Source organism: Polypterus senegalus, chromosome 6, assembly GCF_016835505.1.
Source record: "Polypterus senegalus isolate Bchr_013 chromosome 6, ASM1683550v1, whole genome shotgun sequence".
NCBI lineage: Eukaryota > Metazoa > Chordata > Cladistia > Polypteriformes > Polypteridae > Polypterus > Polypterus senegalus.
In genome coordinates, this window is record NC_053159.1 from 104,277,170 (window position 1) to 104,303,567 (window position 26,398).

Genomic DNA, 26,398 nt, shown 5'->3' on the forward strand with positions numbered 1-26,398 from the left:
ACTTTCTGTTAATGTTGGCAATCTCTGACCACTGACATGTTAAAGTGACTTTTTAAACAACTTTACCATCATTAAACTGCATAATATTTAAACTAATAAATAACAATAAAACAAATAGTGCAACTACCAGTAATAATACTATTACTTCAAGACTTCAATCCCAGGTGCATTACACAGTATCTATACTAATAAAAGGCAAAGCCCTCACTCACTCACTCACTGACTCACTCACTCACTCACTCACTGACTCATCACTAATTCTCCAACTTCCCGTGTGGTTGGAAGACTGAAATTTGGCAGCTTCCTTACAAAAGTTGGGCAGGTTTTACATCGAAATTCTACGCGTAATAGTCATAACTGGAAGCTGTTTTTCTCCATTTACTGTAATGGAGATGAGCTTGAACGCCGTGGGGGCGGAGTTTCGTGTGACATCATCACGCCTCCCACGTAATCACGCAGTACATAGAAAACCAGGAAGACCTCCAAAAAGCGCTGAAGAAAACATGCATTATATAATTGAGAAGGCAGCGAAACAATAAGAAGCGGCGAGTGACATATACAACCATATTCATGAGTTCTGCTACTTGGAAACAAAGCACGATGTAAACCTACACTTTAAATTAAGTTCATAGACAGGCTGCGCTGGCGTTTGTAATTTAGTGCCTGCCCATATAAGGCCGTCCGTCAGCGGCAATCCAATAGCAAACTCCCACTAAATATTCACGGGTGAAGGACTGTGTTTATGGAGAGGAAGATGAGATGGTCAGGGTGGTGTTTGACACAAACTCAGCGAAACTGCGAGAGAAAGTTTTAAGTGCCAGGACTAAGGTAACATTAAATACAGCCATGGACATAGCACGAGATGGCACCAGCACAGCTGGGAACCTTCGATGCATGTACACCGAGTGGCTCACGTGAACTGACGCAGTGCACAGATAAAAGCAACAGTTCCAAAGAGCTGAACAAAACCGAATTACACAATTGAAAAGGCAGCAAAAATATGAAGCGCCTGATAAGCATATTCATAAATCCAGCTACTGCGGAAACAAAGCACACGGTGGAAAAAGTCAATGTCCCGCTAAAGGAAGACAGTGTAAAAAAACCCGTGCATGCAGTGTGTCAGGTCTCAGATAAAGAAGAAGACGAGCTGTTTATTGATGCAGTAAGAAACGAATCGATGAAAGAAACCTGTCATCTTTACAACGATTGACAAACACGGAATGTAACTTGAACACAACACATCCTACAAATACGAACCTGATTGAAAGAAATAATGATAATCAAATCCTTGATGACAGCAACACTCAGTAACACTCACAAAACAAATACTGTATATTGACAGTCATGTTACGCTATTTTTAAAATGTTCCCTTTTCTTTTCTAGCTTTTTAACACACTACTTCTCGCTGATATCGCTGGTATATATATATGTATATATATATCCCGATCTACATACTCGAATAATGGATACTTTATTAGCCATCAATGATTGTTTTGGTAAAGCCATACTCAGTGTATTCATTAGATGAACGGTAAAAAAGTAAGAGCAAGGGGAGGATGCAGGCTGTAGTGCGCGTCAACTCTATCTGAATTGCGCGATCACATTTCAAAAATATATCTTTTCAAGTTCTGTTTAGTCCATATTTGTCAAACTCAAGGGCCACGGGCCACATCCGCCCGGCGTGTAATTATATCCGCCCGAGATCATTTTATATACTGTATTATTGTTATTAATGGCCCAGGTATATGAAGCGCTGGTAACACAATAAACTACAGATCCCATAATGCAGCGCTTCAGCTGCCTTGCCAACACTTACCGTTAATCAAGTCTAGCTTATGATGCTGCAAGTTATTGCGAAGCTAGCTCACACGATGCTGAGAGAAAAGTTGATTCTGAAAATAGAGCCTTTAAAACCGATGGGAGGCTGAGTATATGTTTACTGAACCCGTGTGTCTCATTTGTGGAGCTAATGTGGCTGTAATTACAGAATTTAATCTAAGACGGCACTATGAGACAAAACATCAGGGTAACCTGAATGCAATGCAGAAGATACAGAAAGCAGAATAATTAAATAAGAATCTGACACTTCAGCGGACGTTTTACCGTGCACAATCACAAAGTGATTTCAAGTGAAGCTGCTTTTATGGGAGACACAAATGCACCAGTGCAATTTGCCCACTTTCCCTGTTGCCACAGTAATGTTAAACCAAGTCGTCACTACGGTGTTCCCAAATCGCACTTTGCTGATAAACTGAGCGCACTGAGTTTGCACGGCGCTTTGGTGACTTTGAAGAACAAAAAGTCCGTCTACATGCGGCTCGAACCTTGTGCATGTTTGGTAGCACATATCTGTGTGAGAAGCTCTTCTCAGTGATAAAGACTAACAAAACAGCACACAGGAGTCGCCTCACTGATGAGCACCTGCAATCCATCCTGAGAATCTCCACAACACAGAACCTCACACCAAACATAAACGAACCTGTTGCCAAAAAGATGCCAGGCGTCCAGCTCTAAAATGACATATGAGCAAAGACAACTGAATGATTTGATTTGTTATTGCTGAAAGGAACACATTTTATTTATATTTCCAGGTTTTGTTATGCAGCATGTTCATATTTGAATTTGTATAATTTTGACAGGATATATTTTTATGGAGAGCAAAATCTTTTGGGATATTTAAAATCTAAGTTTATTTTTATATAAAATTACATAAGAGTAAAGAAATTTGAATGTTTGTTCTTTTAATGTTTACTTTATTTCTAACTTGTATAATTTAGACAGGATATATTTTTATGGAGAGCAAAATATTATAAGTTGTTTAAGGTTTGAGTTGATTTATTCAGGAATAATATTCCTGTCTGTTTTTACCATTCCTACCAAAGATATTTCTGTCGACTAAATAAAAATTCCTTCTATTTAAAATTTAAATGGAACTTGAACAAATACGATAGTTCATAATATCCATGCAGACTTGCACGTAAGAGCGGGGGTTATCCATTTTAACAAGCAGCGTATTGCACTGATACGAAATAGCTGTGTGTGTATATATGTAGATATGTATGTATATGTATATATATGTTTATATATGTGTGTGTGTATGTATATATATATGTATTTGTGTGTATATATGTGTGTGTGTATGTGTGTATGTATATGTATGTGTATATATGTGTATATATGTATAGATATGTATATATATATGTATATGTTTGTGTGTGTGTGTGTAAATATATATATATATATATATGACAACAACACTCATCACTCACAACAGTGACAAAACAATTACATTGACAATCATGTTACGTTATTTTCAAAATGTTTCCTTTTCTTTTTCATTGCTTCTTTAACACACTACTTCTCCGCTGCGAAGCGCGGGTATTTTGCTAGTTCACCAAATAAAAATTAAACAAGTGCAACTTGGTGAGACATCTTTACCAACTGAACCATCATTAAGGCAAATTGCATTAATATGGACCTTGCTTCACGCTAAGCTATATACATAAATAATAAAACTGCAGCTTGCATTTATAATGCTATTTGTGGTATAGCCCTATGGAAGCGTATTAGGGCCACAGTAAAGAAAAAAAAATATGTCAATAATAAAGTCAACGTTTTTACTTTATTCTTGACATTTCCACTTTAATCTTGACTCTTATGTCGAGATTAAAGTCGACATTTCCACTTTATTCTCATAGTTTATTTTCTCATTAAAGTAGAATGTCGTAAACTAAACTTCACCCTACAATCAATGTTTAATTTACTAGATTTTCTCAAACCCCATCATAAGTTAATGTAGCACATTAAATGCTTTGTGTTGTGTTCCCCGACCCAGTTGTTAATCGCTTCTCACTTCTTAAACTGACTTCCTCTACACGAAGAGGAGGCGCAGGCAGCGATCGCCGCACAGAATACATTCATTTCATGATATTCCTGCTCTCTGAAAATTTAGAATGCCAAGATAAATACTTGATATCATTTTCATGATGAAATGCACCTCGCAGTATGGGGTCCCCAGGTGTGCGTTCAGTGTAAACTATGGCAGGTGTGAAGAGGCTTCAAAAAGCTGGATGTATGAATGGGTATCGCACAGGTTTAACTAAAATATTGTGTAAATGTTGAGTTCGTGATCTGGTGGTCGGAGACACGAACACGGAAATCAATGGATGTTCTGAGCGGGCTTTCTTTTTTGCATGCATGCTGTCTCTATCTGACATACCAAACCCCCAGTTCCCTATCCTTTTTTCTTTCTCCACATAACCAATCACCACATGATAAATGTCTTTGTGAAATTAAAACTAGTTATAAACTTAGACCACGGAGTGTTCAGAACTTTAAAAAAATCTTCGTCATACATGTTTAAATATGCCGTCCATTCAGGATTGCACCCATCCCAGCAAGCATTGTGTGCAAGGCAGGAGCAAATCCTGAATGAGGCGCCAGCACATCGCAGGGTGAATACGTGTAATACATACACTAGCAGGGTCAATATGACATAACAAAACCCCACTTTGACTTTGAAAGGAAACTGAAGCACGCCGAGTAAACCCACCAGAAAAACATGCAAATTCAAAGCAGGGAACACCTGGGACCTCTTTGCTGTGAGGCAGTAGTGCAACTGCCACGCCACCGTGCCCCCACATGATTAATACATGCTTTAATACATTTCATCATGAAAATGATATCAAGTACTTATCTTAGCATTCTAAATGTTCAGGGGGCAGGAATATCATGAAATTAATGTATTCTGTGTGCTGCCTGCACCTCCTCTTAGTGCAAGAGGAAGACAGTTTAAGAAGCACGTATCGATTAACATGGCTCGAGGAACACTTAACACAAAGCATTTAATGTGCTACATAACTTATGACGGGGTTTGAGAAAATCTAGTAAATTAAATATTCATTTTAAGATGAAGTTTAGTTTACGATGTACGACTTTTAATGACAAATTACAAGAATATAGTCAACATATCGGCTTTAATCTCGACATAAATGGTGAGAATAAAGTCAACATGTCGTCACACTATTACACAGTACCCAAATACATTACACAGTATTGAGAAACAAAACAAGTACAACTTGGCTTGCAGTATTATCCAGTAGTATAGAAACAGTATTCACACATTTGAACATAATGGTCCACATCCTACCTTTTTAAAACCAAAGTTTCTCCAGGCAATGGACGTGACTCCTTTTTTTCGGCAAAAGTTCCTCTGTGCCGTCATGTTCAACTTTATCATCGGCTTCAGTTTCGTAATGTTCTCTGTCCATTTTCATCCCGCAATACATATACTACCACATGTACTCCATTGCATACCTGTTTAGCAGTGTAGCAGTGAAAAAGACCCCCAAGTAACACCTCCACTAACGCATGTACTCCGTTGTATGTGTTTAACGGTGTAGCAATGAAAAAGGTCCCCCTTAAACAATTTCCCGCTACAACACTTTCTGAACGTTGTTTAGACAATTTAAACCAGTGTTGCAGTATAAGAAAAATCCATATAACAAAAATAAATGGTTTTCGGTATGAATCGGTATACCGCCCAGAAATATGTACAGCATTCATCATCCTCTCAATTTCTGTCTTTGAAAAGCTTCCACACAATGTGATTCTATAACCAGCCCATTTTACAGTATGTATAGTGTTAACCTAGCTGATTCGTTACAGGCAAGGCTGTGGGTTTGGGGTTTTTTGTTTTTTTTTATTCAGCCAAGTCTTCTTCTTTTTCACTCTTCCATAAAGGCCCTTTTGTGTAATACAGTCCCGATCAAAAGTTTAAAACCACTTGAAAAATGGCAAAAAATCATGTTTTGCATGGTTGGATCTTAACAAGGTTCCAAGTAGAGATTCAACATACAACAAGAAGAAATGGGAGTGAGACAAAACATTTTTTGAGCATGCAATTTAATGAAAACAACGATTAAACTGAAACAGGCTGTTTTACAGCTGATCAAAAGTGTAGGACCACACCTCCAAAAAAATCTGTAAAACCCCCCCAAAACAGAAATCAAACTTCCAAACATGAACTCAGTACTGAGTAGCTCCACCGTTATTGTCGATCACTTCAAAAATTTGTTGCGGCATGCTTGATGCAAGTGTTTCCATGAGGTGAGTGGGAACATTTCTCCAAGTGGTGAAGACGGCCGCATGAAGGGCATCTACTGTCTGGAACTGTTGTCCATTTTTGTAAACTTCCCTTGCCATCCATCCCCAAAGGTTCTCAATTGGATTTAGATCAGGGGAACAAGCAGGATGGGCCAAAAGAATGATGATATTCTCCTGGAAGAAGTCCCTTGTCCTGCGGGCATTGTGTACTGTAGCGTTGTCCTGTTGAAAAACCCAGTCGTTACCACACAGACGAGGGCCCTCAGTCATGAAGAATGCTCTCTGCAACATCTGGACATAACCAGCGGCTGTTTGACGCCCCTGCACTTCCTGAAGCTCCATTGTTCCACTGAAGGAAAAAGCACCCCAGACCATTATGGCCAAAATGACAATGAATCCACATCTTTGCACAGATTTGGCCTTTTAAAGGCATGTGGTCCTAAAATCTTGATCAGCTGTAAAACAGCCTGTTTCAATTTAATCGTTATTTTCAATTAATTGAATGCTCAAAAAATGTTTTGTCTCACTCCCATTTCTTCTTGTTGCATGTTGAAGCTCTACTTGGAACCTTGTTAAGATCCAACCATGCAAAATATGATTTTTTGCCATTTTTCAAGTGGTCTTAAACTTTTGATCGGGACTGTACCTTGGAGGCCTTTGAACTATGAAAATCCTCTTGAAACATAGTCACTGCATCTCTGTCACGATGACTGTTGAGTGCTATTCTTGTTTAATGGAGCAGCCTGATCTAGGTAGTTTGAAAGCACTTTGTATGGTGGATTTCACCGACTTCTGAGATAATGAGAAACGGGTAGGAATAATGAAGTATATAGATAAAAGCATGAGAAATTGAAATCACCATATATAATGAAACCTCAGGTCACGACCGTAATTTGTTCCAAAACTCTGGTCGCTACCCGATTTGGTCGTGACCCGAAGTAATTTCCCCCACAGGATTGTATGTAAATACAATTATTCCATTCCGGACTGTACAAGCTGTATGTAAATATATATATATATATTTTTTAAGATTTTTAAGCACAAAAATAGTTAATTATACCATAGAATGCACAGTGTAATAGTAAACTAAATGTAAAAACATTGAATAACACCGAAGCAAACCTTGAATAGAGAAAACTAACATTGCAAGAGTTCATGCTATAGCCTTACGAACTGATTGCTGTAAACACCTTTTTTTTTTAATGAGTTTTAAGCACAGGGGAAAAAATGGAGCATTTGAAAAATCCGTAATTTATACAAAAACTAACCATAAACAACCAGGAAAACTAACCTTGCATGAATCGAGTTCTGGCATGAAGGAAGTGAGGAGGAACTGGGTAGAGAGGAGATTACAGTTTTGAGGTAAAGTCCCTCTGCGCAATGCACATCTGACCTAGAACAATGTACTGTACAGGGAGAGACTGAACACGTGCGTAAATCACTGGCGCATCCAAACTGGAAGGGAAACGAAATAGAGCACAAAGAGTTCACAGTGAATGCACAGGGAGAGACTGAACACGTGCGGAAATCGTCGGCGTGTATGAACCGGAAGGGAAACTGGCTTGTTCATCACCCGTGTGTGTGTGGTCGTGAACGGATGCAAAAGTTTGGTGAACTTTTTGGTCATAACCCTATTTGTACGTTTTCAGATATGTTCATGACCTGAGGTTCCACTGTATCACCTCATTTTGGTTTTTTTTTTACTTACGATGAAAATTTTTTGAATGTATAAACATATCCAATATAAATATTCAAAACTTAAAATTTGGCTTAAATTTTACCTTAAATAGTACCCTTCTTGACATTTGAGTTGCTGTTGACGTTTTCTATCCATCTATTTATCAATCCATCTTTTTATCCCACTTTTCCAGAGCGGGGTTTCAGGGAAGCTGGAGCCTCTCTGAGCAAGAATCGGGTGTAAAAGCAGAAACAATCCCTGGACAAGTGTGCCTGTCCTTCGCAGAGTGAGCACACACACTAAGGCTATTCTAACAACACCAATCCACTTAATCTGCATTTCTTTTGACTGTGGGAAGAAATCCAGTCCTCTTTATCTATCCTGTATTTAACTCTTCATTTAAAAGAATTAAGTTTACTACTTGATCTTCATTCATTGCAGAATAGAATTAGTACCTAAATTATTGTAGCCTCCTCTTCTTATAGCAACAGGCAAATTAGTTTACCCAAAAAATAGTTACAGATTACTATAAATGCAGAAAGACTGGTTTATGTCATTAGAATGGTTTAAGTTATTAGTAGCCAAAATTAAATAGTATCACATTTGTCATCCAAAATAAGTTTTGCTATCTTGATTGTAATGTCTGATATTGTGTTTTTTCTTTTTGCCCACAGTATTCATCCAAGTGCTTTGCTTATCTTTAAGGTGACATTGTCTATTTGCACAAATGATGATTCTCTTGCCTGTTAACTTAATGTTCTGTCTTCATTTAGGTGAAGTCTGCCACTGCTTGAAATAATTAGTGTAGCGTTTTTCTTAAGTGAGTTGGTGTGTGAGTTATGTTACAGATGTTCTGTTTAGTTCTGCTTATTTGCTATATTGTAAACGATCAAAAAAATAATTGACAGAAAAACGTTTACCTTAAAGGAGAAAAATATGTTGTATGATGTTCCACTTCAGGGGCCTCATGCATAACGCCCTGCGTAGAATTCACACTATAACATGACGTAAGCACAAAAGCCAAAATGTGCTTACGCACAGAAAAATCCAGATGCAGGAATCTGTGCATACTCCAACTTCCGCGTTCTTCCTCTGCATAAATCCCGGTCAGCATGAAAAGTAACGCTCATGCACACGCGTGCTGTCCCGACCCAATTACTCCCAGAATTATGCCTCTTTGAATATGCAAATCAATATAAGTAGCCCTTAAGCTCAGCCTTCTGTGAAAAGACAATGGGAAAAGCACGAGGGGAAAATATAAGAATTTCAGCGAATAGCAAGTGGAGGCAAAGGAAAAACATACTATTTGTTGATTTAAACCATGATATAATCAACAAAAGGAAGTTGATCGAGTGACATAGCGTGTTGGAGAAACTTGAAAGCTCAAGTTCACAAAGTCTCACAGTGCCCAAAATAAAAAAAGTTGTCAGATATCAAAGTCGCCATGAAAAGGCGAGTCTTCGCCCACCTTCTGAGTGTCATATGAAAGCTTATTAGGATACAGAGAAAAAAAAAAGGCACACATTGGAGGGAAAAAGCACAAAATGTCAACTTCAATCTCGAAATTTCCACTTTAATCATGTAGTTTATATTATCATTAAAGTAGAACACCATAAATTTCATCTTAAAATCGTTTAATTAACCAGTTTCTCAAATGACATCGTAATTAAAGTAGCACGTTAAATGCTTTGTTTTGTATGTGGTCTTCTATGTGCTCTATGTGTATGAATCACTAGTGCTTCTTAAACTGGCTCTCTTTCTCCGACTGGACACAGAATCCATTACATTCGTAATATTACAGCTCTCTGAATAAGTAAAATACTGAGATGTATATGTGATATCATTTTCATGATGATAAGAGTTGAAGTACGTTCTTAAACATGGGTTTCACAGCGCAGCAACTGCGCGCGACCATCAATGAAATTATTTATTGCAGCAGTACTCATGGGCGGCTCTAGGCTTGTGGTGGCCCTGGGCAGAGAAAAAATCAGTGGCCCCTTTGCCCGCCAATGTCAATATGGTATCTTATGTATGGTGGATGGCCACGTCCATTGCGGACACTGCATAGCCACCTCGTGCTCATGACACAAGCGTTTAACTTTTGCCGTGGCCGCCCCTGCAGTCTTTGCTTTTCTTTCTCCAAGTAACCGATCACCACACAATCAGCTCTGTAATAGACTTTAAGCCATCTATAAGCTTAGAGCGCTGATTCTTTAAAACGTTTAAGGAACATTGAAATATAGTTCTTGGGATGAAACTGTTTCTGAACCGCGAGGTCCGTTCAGGGAAAGGCTTTGAAACGTTTTGCCGTGGCTGAGACAGCGTGTGCTTGATGCTGTATACCGATAATTCTCTTTCCGATCAGCTGCTGCTGTGATTCACACTCAGATACAGTGATAGAAATACTCCGAGTGGTGCAGTGAGAGTAATATGGAAAAAGATGATCCGCTGTGGCAGCTCCTAATGGGAGCAGCTGAAAGAAGAAGAAAAAGAAGGTGCAATGAGAGTAACAACGCTAAAGCAGTTATGGTATTTGAAATACTATGGCTATTCCCTGGACCATTATATTGTTACAGGTTAATTACAATCAGATGTATTACACTAATAAACAATATGTGATTAATTTCAGTCGGGAAAGGAAAGAATAACCACACAGGAACAGTAGCACTGCTTTGATGCTGGGTGCCTCCAGTCTGCAAAACCTAGCAGTGAACTTGCGTAGGACAAGGTATGAGGTACCGTGGAAATGTGCGTGATTTTACGCCAAGTGTAGGTTTTATACATCGCGATTTGAATGTGGAAACGTTCTTACGCAACATTTCTTTGCGTACGCACCATTTATACATGAGGCTCCAGATCTGTTTGGTGGCATCAGACCAAAAAAAAACCTTCTTTCCGTTGACAGACTTTGTTGCACTAAAATGAGAACAAATCTTGTGATTATTTGGCTTGTTACAGCAGCATTCACCATCTGTCTTTACACTACAGTCTGCTTATATTTTTGTAGGAAAGCACATTTATCAAAACATCTTTAATTTTGCTTCCCTCCTTCTCCTCGTTCCTTTACACTGTGCAAATAGTGATAGGTTTGAATTATGTCACAACTCTTACCAAAGGTGCAATCATGCAAGTAGTTGGCTTACAAGCTTAATAAACTCTTCTGTAAATGACAATATATTAGCAAGATAAAAACATTATTATTGTCTTCATCCTTAGTAGCCTTATGTAGAATGTGAATTCAATGTTTCTTTATTTAGTCATGTTTACACAAGAAAACATGAAATTTGCTTTCTCAGTTGCATCTAATAAGACAGAAAAAAATTAAACAAAACAGGCAAGTCAGGTTAAGGTAAGGCAGTTTGATAATGCATATGTACACAAAAATTGTTACAGGATACATATCATTTATATACTGTGCAGCACAGTGTACAGCTGAGCTGTACTGATTTATTTTGTACTGATTTTTAATTTCTAGGAAAGTCCTGGTGATGGATTTCCCTTGTCAGATCATGTACAAAAATACTGACGCCCCTACACTTCTCTCAGCAAATTATTGCAATTAAAAATGCTCTGGTATTTATGTGTTTATTTCTTTTGGTTGCATTGGAACAACGCAAAGAAACAGTGGGGAAAAAAAAGTTAAATCTAATATTCCACACAGAACTCAAGAAATAGACAATATTTTTAGCACTTTTTAAAATTATAAGAAACCATTGGATTTCAATTGTGATGCTCCTTTAATTTTTATTTAAACTCCCCTGTGGCAAGTAGCAGGTGCTGGCAATATACAAATCACACTTGCAAACTTGCTTAAATGGAGAAAGTTGACTCCATATGTGTCTCTGCATACCATACTGAGGATAGAGAAGAGAAAAAAGATCCAAAATTGTTGAAATGCATGGACAATCACAATGCTACAAAGCAGCTTCCAGATCTTCATGTTCCTTAATCTACTGTGTCCAACCTCATTAAGATGTTTACAGTCCATGGCACTGTAGCTAACTTCAGTGGATGTGGGTGGAAGAGAAAAATGGTTAAAGATTGCTACAAAGGATTGTTTAATAATGAGTAAAGAACTTCAAACTTACAAATTGAAGCTAACCTGCAGAAACTGCATACAACAGTGTTACCTCACACTATGCATCATCCTTTGAATGAATTGGGACGTTATGGTAGATTACCCAGGAGTACCCCACTGCTGACTCAGATATAAAAAAGCCAGCAAAACTTAACTGAAGATCCCATCATACTTAATGAGACCAACACAGAGCCTTTTGGCAAACCACATCTTTGTACTATAGAAAATAGGCCTTCAAAGAAAAGAATATGGTCAAACATGGCAGATGTTCACTGAGATTTTGGAATTGCTTTAATGCTTCTGCCTCTAGAAGCCTTAGCTGTGTACAATGCATCATGAAATCCGAATTCTGGAGTGAAATGTAGGGCCCAATGTCTGAAAGCTGGGTTTTCCCATCAGAGGTCATGGGTCTTCCAACAGGATAAACACCCAAAGCAAACTTCAAAAAGCACACAGAAATGGTATAAAACCAAGTGATGGGAAGCTCTGAACTGGCCAACAATATGTCCAGATCTAAATCCCATGGAGGACAAGTGGCAAGATCTCAAAACAGTTGGGAGAAAATGCACTTCAAATCTGACAGACCTGGAGCAATTGGCAAATTCCAGTACAGAGTTGTAAGAAACTCGTTCATGGTTACAGAAAGAGATTTATGTTATTTAGGACTTCTTAAGGATGGGTTATCAAATATTAGGTTGAAGGTGCCAGTCATTTTGTCCAGTCCATTTATGGAGTTCTGTGTGGATTGATATCAGATTTGACTTTTTCCCTCCCTCTGCTTTTTTGTTGTGTTCCAATGCAAGCAAAAGAAATAAATGTGAATACCACAAAGTGTAGGTATGCTATTTTTTTTTTTTCCCCATGACAGTGTTTTAATCAAAGAGAGATTTTCTTAAGTGATAAAATAAAACAGGGTTTTGAAATCTCAGATATAAACAAAGTGTAATTTTTTAAAACAAATTTAAAAGGCTGTTTTAATGAGAGACTTTTCTTTCTGATCTCTCTCTCTCTCTCTCTATTTTCTGGTGACAAAGTAACGTCTTTCGGGGTGCATTTTCATGTTACACTAATGTCCATTATGCAGGCCTAAAACCTATTCTATCCTCACAGTAAACGGTATGGAATTAAGATCATCCTAGATTTGTGTTTTGTTTGTTTCAAATATCTACTTTTTGCCAATGTTACCTGCCAGATGTAATTTTGTCAATTTTCACCATTTGTTTTCTACATCTGTAACATTTCTTTTACATAATTTCTGCAGTTCATTTTTGTTTCTCCCCCATCTCCCACAAAAGCAAATCATTGTCTTGCTACCCTAAAATTAAGGCTCCAAAACATGATTTGAAATATTGCAGCTTTAAAATATTTTCAATTTTTTAAATGTATTTTTTAGTTTGTGAAAGTGTCTATCATGTCCTGTTTTGCAGGGGATACCTAGACCAGACAATCCCATGATTGTAATGAATGTGTTTTAACTGCAGACACAGTTGTATTACATAGTACATTAATTCTGCTTTGTCATACCCCATGCATTTCTTTACATGTTGGGTCTCCTTAAATTGAGAAAAGCTTTATTCAGTCATTCTGTACATTATCAGACTACCGAGAGTGGTAGTAGGACTGCATCTCATGTTATGAGAAGTTCTGGACATCAAAAGATCCTGCTCTTGAAGCTTTGCATAGAAGAACCAAGTGTATCTGTGGACCAAAAAAATGTCGTCCTCTGACCAGCTTTATGAAAAAGATGGTTGTGAACCACTGAAAGTTCATCCAACAAATTCTTTACTTTAAAAATCAAGACCTCAAGTGTACTTGTGGAATTTAAGGGGAAAGTTATTGAAGATGAGGACACACATGCACTTAATGCAAAATTTTCGTGAGAATCAGGATAATACTATCATGTCATGTATTTGAAGCAAGGATCATGAAAACTTTATTTAAAAAAAAAAATCACAAACAAGATTTGTGACATCTTGGCAATGACCTAATTGGCAACCTTAATAAATATAGTTTCTTCCCCTGGTATTGTAAAGTTGCTTCAAACATAACTTTTTTTTTTATCCCTCAGGAAAATTCTGTAATGTTAATATAATATAATGCTTTTTTCTTTAAACTCTGGGGAATTATATTTCTGTTATAATACAGTTGAGACTTTTTTTGTGTCACTTCACTGTTAATGGATATTGAAAGAATTACCATGATGCTGATATATAGTTGTCATTTTGGGATCAAGACAACAAAAATGAATGACTAAATTGTCTTTGTTTGTGTTCCTTTAACAAGACTATTTGCATGTATTGTTTTAAGCTTCAAACTGAGATTCAGTGTATTTTTTCACTTTATTTTTAAGTTCTATTTTTCACCCCATAAGGTCTTTGCCTGAAGAAAGAAGTTTACTTTATTGCTGTAATTTTTGGATTTTGGCATGCTTTGTATTATCCTGAAAGGACCACCAGTCTTTTCTGTGTTTTTTTTTCTGCAATTTTCTGTTTTTAACACAGCTTTACTAAAACCTAACAGTAATCTTTGACATTTTGTAGTTCTTAGTTGGTTTTTTTTTTGTTGTTTTTTTTTCCCTTGTACTTTTCCTAATCTATGCTACTTCATTTGCAGGATCAGATGTAAACAGCATGGACTCAGTTGACAGCGGCTGTACACTTGGAGCAGGAGAGAACAATCAGAGCAAAAACCCGTCTTCATCTCTTCCTAAGTCAGAGCTCAGTATCTGGGAGATTGAAGTGCCAAAGGTAATGTTGGATAAAATTGAACTGTCAGAAGCTGAATATATTAAATCTTTCAAGTATTTTTGACTGAAGCCTTATGATTTTGTTAAAATACATGAAGGAAATATTTGTTGTATGACCGCTTGTGTACAGAAATGAATGTGAACTATACCAATGCCCTACTTTTAGCAATAACTCATCAATAGATGTATGCCTACCAATCGAATTGTACTCCACCTTACGTTTCTAAAACATAGTAAAAGTACGGTCCCAAAATTTTTACTATTATGAAATTTTAAACATCTGTAAATTCTTAAATTGTCTTTATCATTGCCACTAAAATGCCAACAATTTAAAATGTAACCTACTTTTAAGGAAAAAATAGAGATTACTTGTATTAGACATTTTTAAAGTATGGTGTGTTTTAGTATGAGCGTATTGTTTTATTTTAGTGCTGTCGTAGCATTATGCTGCTTTGGTTTCCAGTCATTGGCCATATTTTTAGTATAGAATCACATCACACATTGTTTTTCTTACTGTTTTTCAGCTATGAAAATGGCTAGCTATTATAGTTTGATTGCAATACACTTAAAACTAGCTACAGTATGTGTCACTTAATTTGAAAAACCTCAATTAAATGTTATTTTATGCAGTGATGTATTAGGTAATTAGGTTTGTGATGCTCACTTTCCTGTCTATTTTGTTTCTAGGAACGTTTCCTTGCGTAAAGCTCAGAATCTTTGTCAGCAAAAGTGTCTGCGCTATAATGTGAAGGGAGTTTCTTCTGACATATTTTCAGTTTATTATAGTATTGTTTTTATGAGCATTTTTGGTATCTTGTTTTTGATGGTGGTTGTTTTCTTTTTTTTTTTTTTTCTTTTTCTTACATTCACACTTGAGCTCATCCTGATTGTACTCTGCTTACTCCTATCCCTTGTTGCTCTTATGCTGGTCTCCCCTAATTAGCATATACAATTGAAATTACAAGTTTACATACTCTTAGGGTGATTCTTTAAAACTTGCTTTATAACTCCTTCACAGATTTTATACTGACAATCTGTAAATTTGGCATATCGTTTAAGACCTATCACTTTGTGCAGGGCTACAGTAATTTTTCCAACAACGTTTACATAAAGGGTGTATGACTTTTTATTGACTATATCACAATTCTAGTAGTCACAAGTTTACAAGCAACCTTATTTTCTGTATTTTTATTGTATTTTGTTCCCTTGATGTCCCTGTTATAAAATACAAAATTATAATAAGCCCTGATCAGTTAGGATTTCAGAGTACTAAAATAATGGCCAGTCATAGATTAAATGTTTTGTCTTTGTTTTTAATCAATCAGTTCAGGTTATTGTGACCGAGTGTCTGTTCTGGTAGTGCTAGGTTCATGTTGATAATTAACCTTGGACAGAGTTCCAGATAATCAGAAGACACACTTATTCCTGCAATTGTTCTTCCTGGACCATTTTAGAGTTTACGGTTTCACCTAGCATGTATGATGGTGATGGTTTTTCTCTTCTTTACTGTATCACCAGCACTTGCTTCAGATTTGTGTTCTTGAACTCTTCTGCACAGCACTGTAAACGCTATCACAGCAGGAAGGCACCAGTCATCAACACGTCTGATGTACTGACAAGAGACAACTTCCTGCTATCTACGTAACAGTACAAGCAGGCTTGCTATTGAGAATGAATGGGGGCATCGACGGGCGGTTCATCACCAGCCCACCTCACAGTCCCCTCCACTACAGTATGCTGCCTGCAGCATCCGCCCATCGAGAACGAACACTGTGTGGCCAAAGGCGGGTAGCGAATCCCCATTTAATAGGCAGCCATCTGATGCACACTACAATGCTACCCCACAACGCCTGTTCACCCTCAATGGCCTCTGTTCAGCCTCAACTGGGTCACCACTTGCAGCATTACCAGTTGCCCACCAAGAACAAAAGAGGCAGCTGTGTGGTGGGCGGGCAGTGAAATCGCTTGCCACAGGGAGCCGCCCGAGGGACACTACACTGCACGGGCAGCGAAATCGCCCCCCTCCAGCCTCCGTCCAGCCACCACTTGCAATGTCCCCAGGCCAAAGATGATGGAGCGGCAGTTACTAAGCTGCATGCATCGTAGCTGCAGCCCATTCGTAAGTCGTAGGTCAGATGTCCATAACCTGGGGACTACCTGTATAACATTACAGTTTTGCTTTTGATTTAAAGTTACTGCTTTATTTTTGTGAAGTGATAATGCCATTGTATTCTAAATTGTTTTCTTTAGTGTCTTTTTCACAAACTCCCCAGCTGCCACAGCTGTATTACTTTTTAGTTTGGCTGGGCATTTTTCTCCCAACCGAATGGACAGCTCCACCTTACAAGGCACATTCCCTATTTTGTATGCCATTTAACAGAGTGATTACATTATAAAGAGAGTAAGTAAGTCTTGTTTGAGGCAGGGATAAGAATACACTATAGTTGTCCATCACGTTGTCTTGGCTGTGGCCACAGTGTGGCTAACTTGTTGTAGGCAGGCTTAAGTGAGCGTGTTTGAAAAAAGTAACATCAAGTGTCTTATTTTAGATAACCTACAATTGTTATGGAGGGACGAAGCTGTTTTCATCCACAAACTGTTTTGCACATGTCAGTCAAAGTGACCTGCAGTAGTTTGGGAAGGAGTGTAAACTATCGGGAAGAGGAGTGAGAACTGTAAATTTACAAATGCATTACTAAGAAAAATTATTTTGAACAATGGACCCACAATGTAGCACTTGGCTTTGCACCTCCACTCAGCAAACCTTTTAAATCTGGCTGCTCTGCACATTTCATTTACCTTTGCTTCTTGTGATTTGTTTTTGAAAATTTGCTGTACATTTTTCAATTATTAGTAGAATTGTTAATGAAAGTGAAATATCATTACGATGTCACATTTTGTATATTCAGTAACTCCATTGGTGAAACACACAAACTCGCAATGCCTCAACTTGTATAAAATGCAAATGGGCACTAACTTCACATCCCTAAGCATCAGAAAGGCACATAGTACAGAAGGGAACAGGTTGTGGGGGATTAAAGTAACATATGTGTTTACATATTCAGAAGCAATTTTGTATGGTTTCACATGTGGATATAGCCATGTGAAATCTCCTGCTTTCACTTTTCTCTTTGACAGTCAAGGTTTAAAAAGTTACCTAGTTGGCTTAGGATTTGATGGAGCAGCTGTTACAATTTAGCAGTGTTTAAGCTCCCTTTTGTTTCATATAGATTAACTGTTGATTATAAGTTCATCTGTTCTTTTTTGTAAACCACTGACTGGCTCTTTGGAGTGCCAAAGCAATAGCTGAAATGTGTTATTTAGTGAAATTTAATGATATCATAAGACAACTGTTTTCTTCTAAAATTCTTCCATTAAAATGGTTGGTTTTACTCTGATCCAAAATATACTGAACATTCCTCAGTTTAAGCTTAAAATGCCTAGGGACACTTGATGACTTTCTCATTACTTTGCACTACAGTCTCGGAGAGTGCATAATGTGTGTTTTGCTGAATTTGTGAGAGAAACCAAAAAAAAGAGAATACAGCTGAAGGTGTAAGTGAACTTGCAAAAACGTGCAGGTTTTTTTAACGCTCTTGACTAATGATGCTTTCAGACTTGTATTTATTGTTTAACTTGTATAGAGCATGGCAAAAGCATGATGTGAACGCAAATAGTCAATCTTGCAATCCACAAATCTGTTCATCACTAGAATCAAAAGGCACCCATGGCAGATATTAAAATATTCATCAACAACTTGCAGATAAATGGTCAGACCTTAATATTGTTTATTCACATGATGTTATAACTTTCAGGGCTACAATTTATTGTAAGTACATAAGTATTTAACCACCTAGGTGCAAGGCTTCCTGGTATGCCAATAATGTCCATATTTTCAACACTTGACAATGCTGAAAGTCAATGAAGTAATGCTGCTAAGATTCTTTTTAATTATTCTAAAAATGTTGGTAATGCAGCTTCAAACTGGATGTACTAAACAAGAATGGGCCATTGCATCAAAAACAATGAAAGTACTAGTCATACAAAAATCCAGAGTAAATACTTCTTAAATTATTAGCAACATCTGAGTTGGAGAAATCTTTTTTCAAATAACAAAACTGGCTGCTGTTGGACTGGTCATCCCAGGGAGCACATCTGAATGTGAAAACAGAAATCCTGCCATAAAAAGAGAATAAAAACCTTTTTGAGGAATCATGAGTCGGAACTCAAATTACTAAAATAGTTGTTAATCTTTGATCGGGAATTGTAATGTCATCTGTTTTATTTTACAGCATTTAGTTGGACGTTTGATTGGCAAGCAAGGACGATATGTGAGCTTCCTGAAGCAAAGTTCTGGTGCAAAGATTTACATTTCCACGTTGCCTTATACCCAGGACTACCAAATTTGTCATATTGAAGGTGAGTCTCAAAATCTCTGGTACTTTGTTTGCTGTAAACAGTGTTTTGTTGTGTCTCATTTTGTTTTATAGCGCCTATAAAAATATCCACCTTCTTGGAAATTTCACATTTTATTGCTGCATAGCATTTAATCATAGTAAAATTGTTTTTTTTTTTTTTTTTGTTTTTTTTAAACTAATCAGAAAAAAGACTAATTTCAAAGTGAAAACTGATATCTGCAAAGTGGTTCAAATTAATTAGAAATATAAAACACAAAATAGTTGATTGCCTAAGTATTCACCTTCTTTAAGTTGCTATTTAGCAGATGCATCTTTGGCAGCCATGACAGAAGTCAGCCAGTTTGCACAGGTCTCTATCAGCTTTGCACATCTGGAGCAGTTTTTGCATAACTGCTCAAGCTCTGTCAGGTTGCCTGGGGATCATGAGTGAACAGCCTTTTTCATGTCCACTGACATTCTTATTTGGTTTGATATCTGGGCTGTGACCTGCCCACTCCAGGACATTAACATTCTTGCGTTTAAACCATTCCTTTATAGCTGTGGCTTTGTGCTTTGAGACGTTGTTTAGCAGGAAAACTAATCTTTTCCCAAGGCCCAGGTTTCTTTCAGTCTGCATCAGGGTTTCCTCCAGGATTTCTCTGTTTTACTGCATTAATTTGCCCTCTACCCTCACAAGCTTTATAGGGCCCGCCACAGAGAACCATTCCCACAGCATGATGCATTCCCCACCCTGAAGCATAGTGGTGCAGCAAGTTTTTGATTATGTGCAGTGTTTGTTGAATCTGTGCCTTATCCCTGCTGAACATAGTTTGCAAGTGAGGTGAAACTATTTAGTCTGCATATTAGTGGATACTCTACGTAGAGAAATGAGAAAAAAATTAGCTGTACATCTCATCCATTTGGTTTTTTACTTGTGTAGTAGGGTTTATACTTCATTTACACAACTGTAAATGGATGCATTAAATGCTTAGTCTATATGTGCATTCCTTTAATTCCACAATTTACTACCTGACACATTTGAAGGCTAGGTCTACACATTTTTTGGATGTTACGTATCATATAAATTTAGAAGGCTTACTAATCTGAAAACCTAAAACTATACTTCACAGCACCAACAATGCATATCTAAAGTCTTGACAAACTTTAAAAAGTCTCCTACAAATACATTAACTTTGAACGTTAGGAAAAGAGGTTTTGTTATGTAAAACATACCTAATCTAAAGTACCCGTGCCTGCTGCACAGAGATGGTTAACAGTGAAGCATTATAATGTTGTTAGTCAGGCTGGGCTCCTATGTTGTATTTAAGCATTTATGCTGCTATTGGAAACATGGAACATGACTCAAACTCAGACTGAATCTGGAAAAAAAACAGCTTTTGAATAACAATTTTGATCTGATCAAGAAAGTTTATACAAAGATTCTATACTACATGGGGCTTTTGAACTGTACCTGATTTCTGCAATTATGTGTTTGATAAGTTGTGTGGTGAGCTTTTAGATTAGTGTTTTTTTCCCTTTGTTTCTTTTTTTCTTCTTCCTGAATATATTGCATGGCTTGAAAATCTTGTATGAAAGAATTTACTGTAACTGTTAATTTTAAAAGCATTTTTCCCCCCATCTTGTAGGCTCACAGCAGCAAGTTGATAAAGCATTGGGTCTCATTGGCAAGAAGTTTAAAGAGCTGGACTTAACAAATCTGTATGCTCCTCCCCCTCTGCCTCTTACACTACCATCTCTACCGATCACATCCTGGGTAAGAAAAATTGTTTCACCAAATGTAACATTTAGTGAAGGCAATAATAACAAAGTTATACACTTTAATAAAAAGTTATTAAACATGATTTCTTCAGTTGCTCAGGCTTAGATTTACTGTAGTCTTTGAAGCTCCCTTTTATGTTAAGAATTATGCATAAATAGCATACTTTTTAAACCCATGAGAAAAATTATGATTTTTGTGTTGTAACTGAATCACACTTTGTTTCCTCTGTGCAGTGAGTGGGACTGAAAACCAGTTTCTTGCTATTTTGTTTAATGCTACATAAGCAAGTGGTGTCAGATGCCAGTCATCCAGCTCATCCTTTGGTTTCACTCCTGCCTTCTGATAAATGCTACCAAAGCCTCACTACGTGCTGCACTCTTTTCAGGGACAGTTTCTTCCCCCAGGCAGTAAGGTCACTGAGCTGCTGGTAGCCTGATCTTACCTGCCCTGTGCTGTAACCACCTACTGCTTTGTCTAATTCTGCTGTATTTTACAACAGTATTGCTGTCTGCACTTCAACTGCTTTTACCATATATATATATATATATATATATATATATATATATATATACACACACACAATTTATTTCTGTATAGTGTAATGAGACTCAGACACAAGCATATAAAGGTTTGGAGAATATAAGCCCCTTATACCTGAAGAAAAAAATGCAATAATAAGGGGAAATAAAAATCTTCACAGACACAAGTTCAGTGTGGAACTAAGGTGAGACAAGCTGGTGGCCGATTTATATAATGGGAACAGAAAGAGGTGGGAATCTGTTTGAACCAGAAGTGATATCATCATTAGGCAGCTGCAAAGAGCTATGAGCAAAAGGTTATGTGCAGCTGTAATGGTGTTTGTCCTAGGACCCAGATGAAGGTCAGCATTGATAAGGGAAACTGTCAGAAGGTCTCCTGGTTTGACTGAGAAATATCAGCGGGCCAAAAAGTCAGCAGTTGTGGTTGTGGCCAAATTTAGGTTTCCTTTATGGGTGGACTTTGGTGAGGCCATGGAAAATGACTCTCCAGCGGCCAAAAATAAAATCTTTAAAATCAAGTTTGGAAAGGTAAGTGGTACATCACTTTGAGTGTTCCTTACAAAAGTGTGGAAATATTACTTGAACAGGGTTTATTAAGTTGAAGGTGTACTTTTGAAGGACTTCTAAACCTTTTGTAGGCAACGGTGCAATGGGGGTTGTTTGGGGTGATGCCTAACTCTTTGGTTGAAGTCACTGTACAGATGATAAATCTTCATAGAGAAAGGGAGGATTAGATACAATTTAAAACATTGGATGTTATGTTAAGGGGGTTGTTTTTGCTCACACACCTCCTTAATGTTAAATGAAGCTGGGGAGACTGAAGTGGTGTTTTCTATTTTTAAAATGGATGGCAAGAGGGGTTTCCAGTTATTGAGGGATAATGCTCTCCTGTAATTTCTGGAGCAGAGACACCATCTGACATTTGAACATTGTATGCTGGCAGAGCAATTTGCATTCATATAGAATATTGGGCCAATTTTTTATCCTTGCACATATACTTGAGCGGTCTTGGGAGTTTGCCATTCCTGTCAACACAAGCTTTGTAAACTTGGAAAAGTCTGTGCATTTTACTGTATTATTGGATGAGTGGTGCTCTAGGAGTATGTGATTCCAAAGCTGATGCTCCATGCCATTAGGTTACACAACAGTCAGTGAGCGATTGCACCGGTATTAAAATCACATTGCTAGATCTATATTGAAAAAACTTATTTTACATGAAACCTCTAGCTCTTGTGAATTGGACTTATTTCTGACAGAGACTTGGCTGAGCGAGAGTGACCTAAGCCTTTTTTCTGAACTTTCTTCTCTGGAGTAAGGCCATGGTGGAAGTCTGGCTGTAATTTTTAAGAATCTTTTTAAATGTTGGTTAATACCAACTGAGACTGAGGATTTTTTTTTTTACATCTTATGGAGTCATTTGATTTTGTTCAGTTTATTACAGGTCCCGCTCATAAACCTGGTCATACGTTGGACCTTGTGTTTTTGTTACGATTCTCTGTTTGTAACATTGAAATGTATGATGGATATCTTTCAGATCACAGCTTTATTACGTTTGATGCCAATTTGCAGTATCTGCCTTCAGTGACTAAACCTCCTAGTTACTGGCTGCACAGCTTTAATTCCCCATCTGCTAGCGTTTTCTGTAATTCTTATGAAACTATTGCTTTCTCATCTAGTGGGGAAGCATCCTCTATGGATCTCTGCATCAATGAACTCATAAATCAATTCACATCGGTGTGGATATTTTGAATGTTGTAGCTTCACTTAGTGCTGGCCGGTATGACCAAAATTGTATATCACGGTATTTTTCTAAATGATCCCGGTTTCACGGTATTCAATGATATGTTTCCCATGCATGAGTGGATGTTAACCACATTTTCCACTGCAATTGCTGCAGTAGACTGGCTAAGAATAACCTATTCCACTGTCATGAGAATTGTACATTGTATAAAAAAAAATGTTAAAGTGCACACAAGTATTAATACAGGTTTGCATGGCGGAATAAAGTTTTCAAGGGGGTGGCTCTAATGAAGAGAAGGAATCAATTTGCATGACAGCTGCAGTCAAAATATACTGTAGAACATTTTTATTGACCAAATTTTGCAACTTAAACTATAATTTTGATAACATATTTTCAACCATCCAAAGAGGCATTTAGACTTAGTAAAAATATCCAGAGGTGCTTGTCAAGTTATATTGCACTAAAAATATCCAGAGGTGCTTGTCAAGTTGTATTGCACTGAACATGTCTTAGAAAAGGAATAGTCAATATTTTTTGTAAACCAACTACACCTTCTGTTAATCTCTGTCCATTGAAATGTTAGTGACTTTTTAAACAACATTACCATCATTAAACTGCATAATATTTAAACTAATAAATAATAATAAAATAAATAGTCCAACTTCCAGTAATAATACTATTACTTAAAGGCTTCAAGCCCAGGTACATTACATAGTATTCACCAAATAAAATAAGATAAAACAAGTGCAACTTGGTGATGACATCTTTACCAACTGATCCATCATATTGCAGATTGCATTAATATAGACCTTGCTTCAAGCTAAGCTATACTGTATACATAAATAATAAAACTGCAACTTGCATTTATAATACTATAGCAAAATAACCACGATTTGCAGCGGAGATGTAATGTGTTAAAGAAGTTATGAAAAAGAAAAGGAAACATTTTAAAAATAACATAACATGATTGTCAATGTAATTGTTTTGTGACTGTTATGAGTGTTGCTGTCATCAAGGATTTGATTATCATTATTTCTTTCAATCATGTTCGTATTTGGAGGACGTGTTGTGTTCAAGTTACATTCCGTTTTTGTCAGCCGTTGTAAAGATAACAGGTTTCATTCATCGAAGTGTTCGCTACCCAAATCGGTACTCGTGAATCTAAGATTAACAGGCATTCCCGGTATTAAGCTGTGGAATTCCCTGCGAATATTTAGCGGCAGCATGTCTATGAACTTGTGGATTTGCCTACGAGTATTTAGCGGCAGCGTGTCTATTAACTTGTGGATTTTTCTGTAAGTGTTTGGCGGCAGCGTCATGAAGTTGTTTCCGTCTAGCTGCATCAGAAAATGTAGCACGACGTCTGCTACGCCTCCTTTTTACTGTTTTCTCACAGCTTGAATTGCTGCTGTCATAATCAGTTTGAGTTTCATGATTTGTTTCAATTACAACAGTATTAGCAGGACTTGTGTTGAAGTGACATTCGGCATCTGTCAAGCGTTGTAAGCATACAACCGGCTTCATCGATAACTTCGCATCCAGCTTTTGAGAGTTGAAACATTCATAAACCTCAAAGTGTCCACTACTCAAATCGTCACCTGTGAATCTAAGATGTTTAAGAGGCATTGGCGGTTCTCCAAAGGTGTAAAATATTTGGCCAATTCAGCGGTAGCCATCAACTCACATGCAGAACCATAGGTGAAGGGCTTAAGCATTTCACTCTTCTAGTGGTCCTGTGTAGTATAATTATCTCCTGTACTGTCATCAGTCTACACCTTGAACCTGTCCCAGTCATTCAATACATAAGACACAATGTTCCTCCGGATATCAAGATTGAGCCTGATATGGCCATGCAATACTTAACACAGAGAATGGAAAAGGCAGGCGGCATCTCCAGGCATGGAAACCACTCAGTAAGTGGCAGTTCTTTGATCGATGGTGATCACTTTGATAGACATGTTAATGGGGGTACGGTTGGAACGATAAAGGAAATGGGTACCTGAACAATGTAAACTAAGTCTAAAATACCTGTACAGTAACTGTAATCGTAATAAACGAACAATAAAACAGTGGAGAAGCTGTGGATAAATAAAAAGGCTGCAGTTAGCAGGGAGATGTGAATACCGGGGGACGAAGCAAAGAAGGGAATGAAGAGACTGGAGCGACGGATGGTCTTATATGAGCAGGCAGTCAATTACGTGGGAGGCGTGATGATGGGGGACGCAACTCCACCTCACACGGCAACCGAGCTGCAGGCTATGTCCGTATATAAGTACATAATTAGGTTCCAGTTATGACCATTACGCGTAGAATTTCAAAATGAAACCTGCTTAACTTTTGTAAGTAAGCTGTAAGGAATGAGCCTGCCAAATTTCAGCCTTCTACCTACACAGGAAGCTGGAGAATTAGTGATGAGTGAGTCAGTCAGGGCTTTGCCTTTTATTAGTATAGATTTATGGTATAGTGGGTCTGCGGCTTCAAAAAAACATGGCCAGTTTTTAAATCCAGTTGGCCAGTTTTTAAATCCAGTTAGCCATGTCCATCTCTGTGGGGGCGATAGCACGACCTCGGGGAGTTGAAGAGGTAATTGGGGCGAGTCGCTTTGAATTGCATCATCTGTTTCCTAAAGCGTCTGATTAAGGTGCTGCATCCACGAAGACGTAGATTTATGGGCCGGCAGGATAGGGGGAAGGAAAACGAAAAGATAGAACAGAAGAAGGTTAAAGAAGGGAAAAGGCAGTCATGGGAGACAAACCAGCCACCATGAAGGAGAAGGCAGCAAGAGCTGGGGCTCCATGAGGGAGCACAGGCTGAGGCGCTCTAGGGGCTGGTTCGCCCCACTGACTAACCATGTAGAGTGTGGCGAGCGAGATGTAAGGCAATAATTCATTTTATTTATAAGGCACTTTACATTAGTGGTAAATCTCAAAGTGCTACATAAAAATATTTAACAAAGACAAAGCAAGATAAAAACAGAGAAAAAACATCAATAAATAGTGGCATTCTTGTTAATATGCTTTCCTAAATAAAAAAAAAAAAGTCTTTAGCTGTTTTTTTAAAACAGCCCACAATCTGCTGTGTTCTCTGGTAGGGCATTCCTAAGCCGTGGAGCAGCAACTGCAAAGGTCTCCCAATGGATCTGAGTGAGCGCAAAGAAAGACGTGAGGTGTGCCAACCTTGGACGGTGTGGCTGCACAGTGTGGTGGCAGCCAAGCCGGGGGTCGGCAGAAAGGAGTTTGTGCTGCAGGGGCTCCGCTGGCAACACCAGTGATGGGTGAGCCAGGGAGACAGAAGATGGTGGATTATGATCGGGTGAGGAGAGAGCATGCATTC

At 37.8% G+C, this 26,398-nt stretch overlaps 1 protein-coding gene across 2 annotated transcripts in view; it reads left to right on the forward strand.

Moving 5' to 3' along the window:
* akap1b (A kinase (PRKA) anchor protein 1b) overlaps positions 1–26,398 on the forward strand; it is a 107,288-nt gene that overhangs the window by 52,738 nt on the left and 28,152 nt on the right. For both annotated transcript variants that reach the window (XM_039756672.1, XM_039756671.1), the window contains 3 exons: positions 14,476–14,609; positions 18,901–19,027; positions 20,652–20,779. In XM_039756672.1, coding sequence (XP_039612606.1) covers positions 14,476–14,609; positions 18,901–19,027; positions 20,652–20,779 — 389 coding nt within the window. The remainder of the gene's footprint in view (positions 1–14,475; positions 14,610–18,900; positions 19,028–20,651; positions 20,780–26,398) is intronic.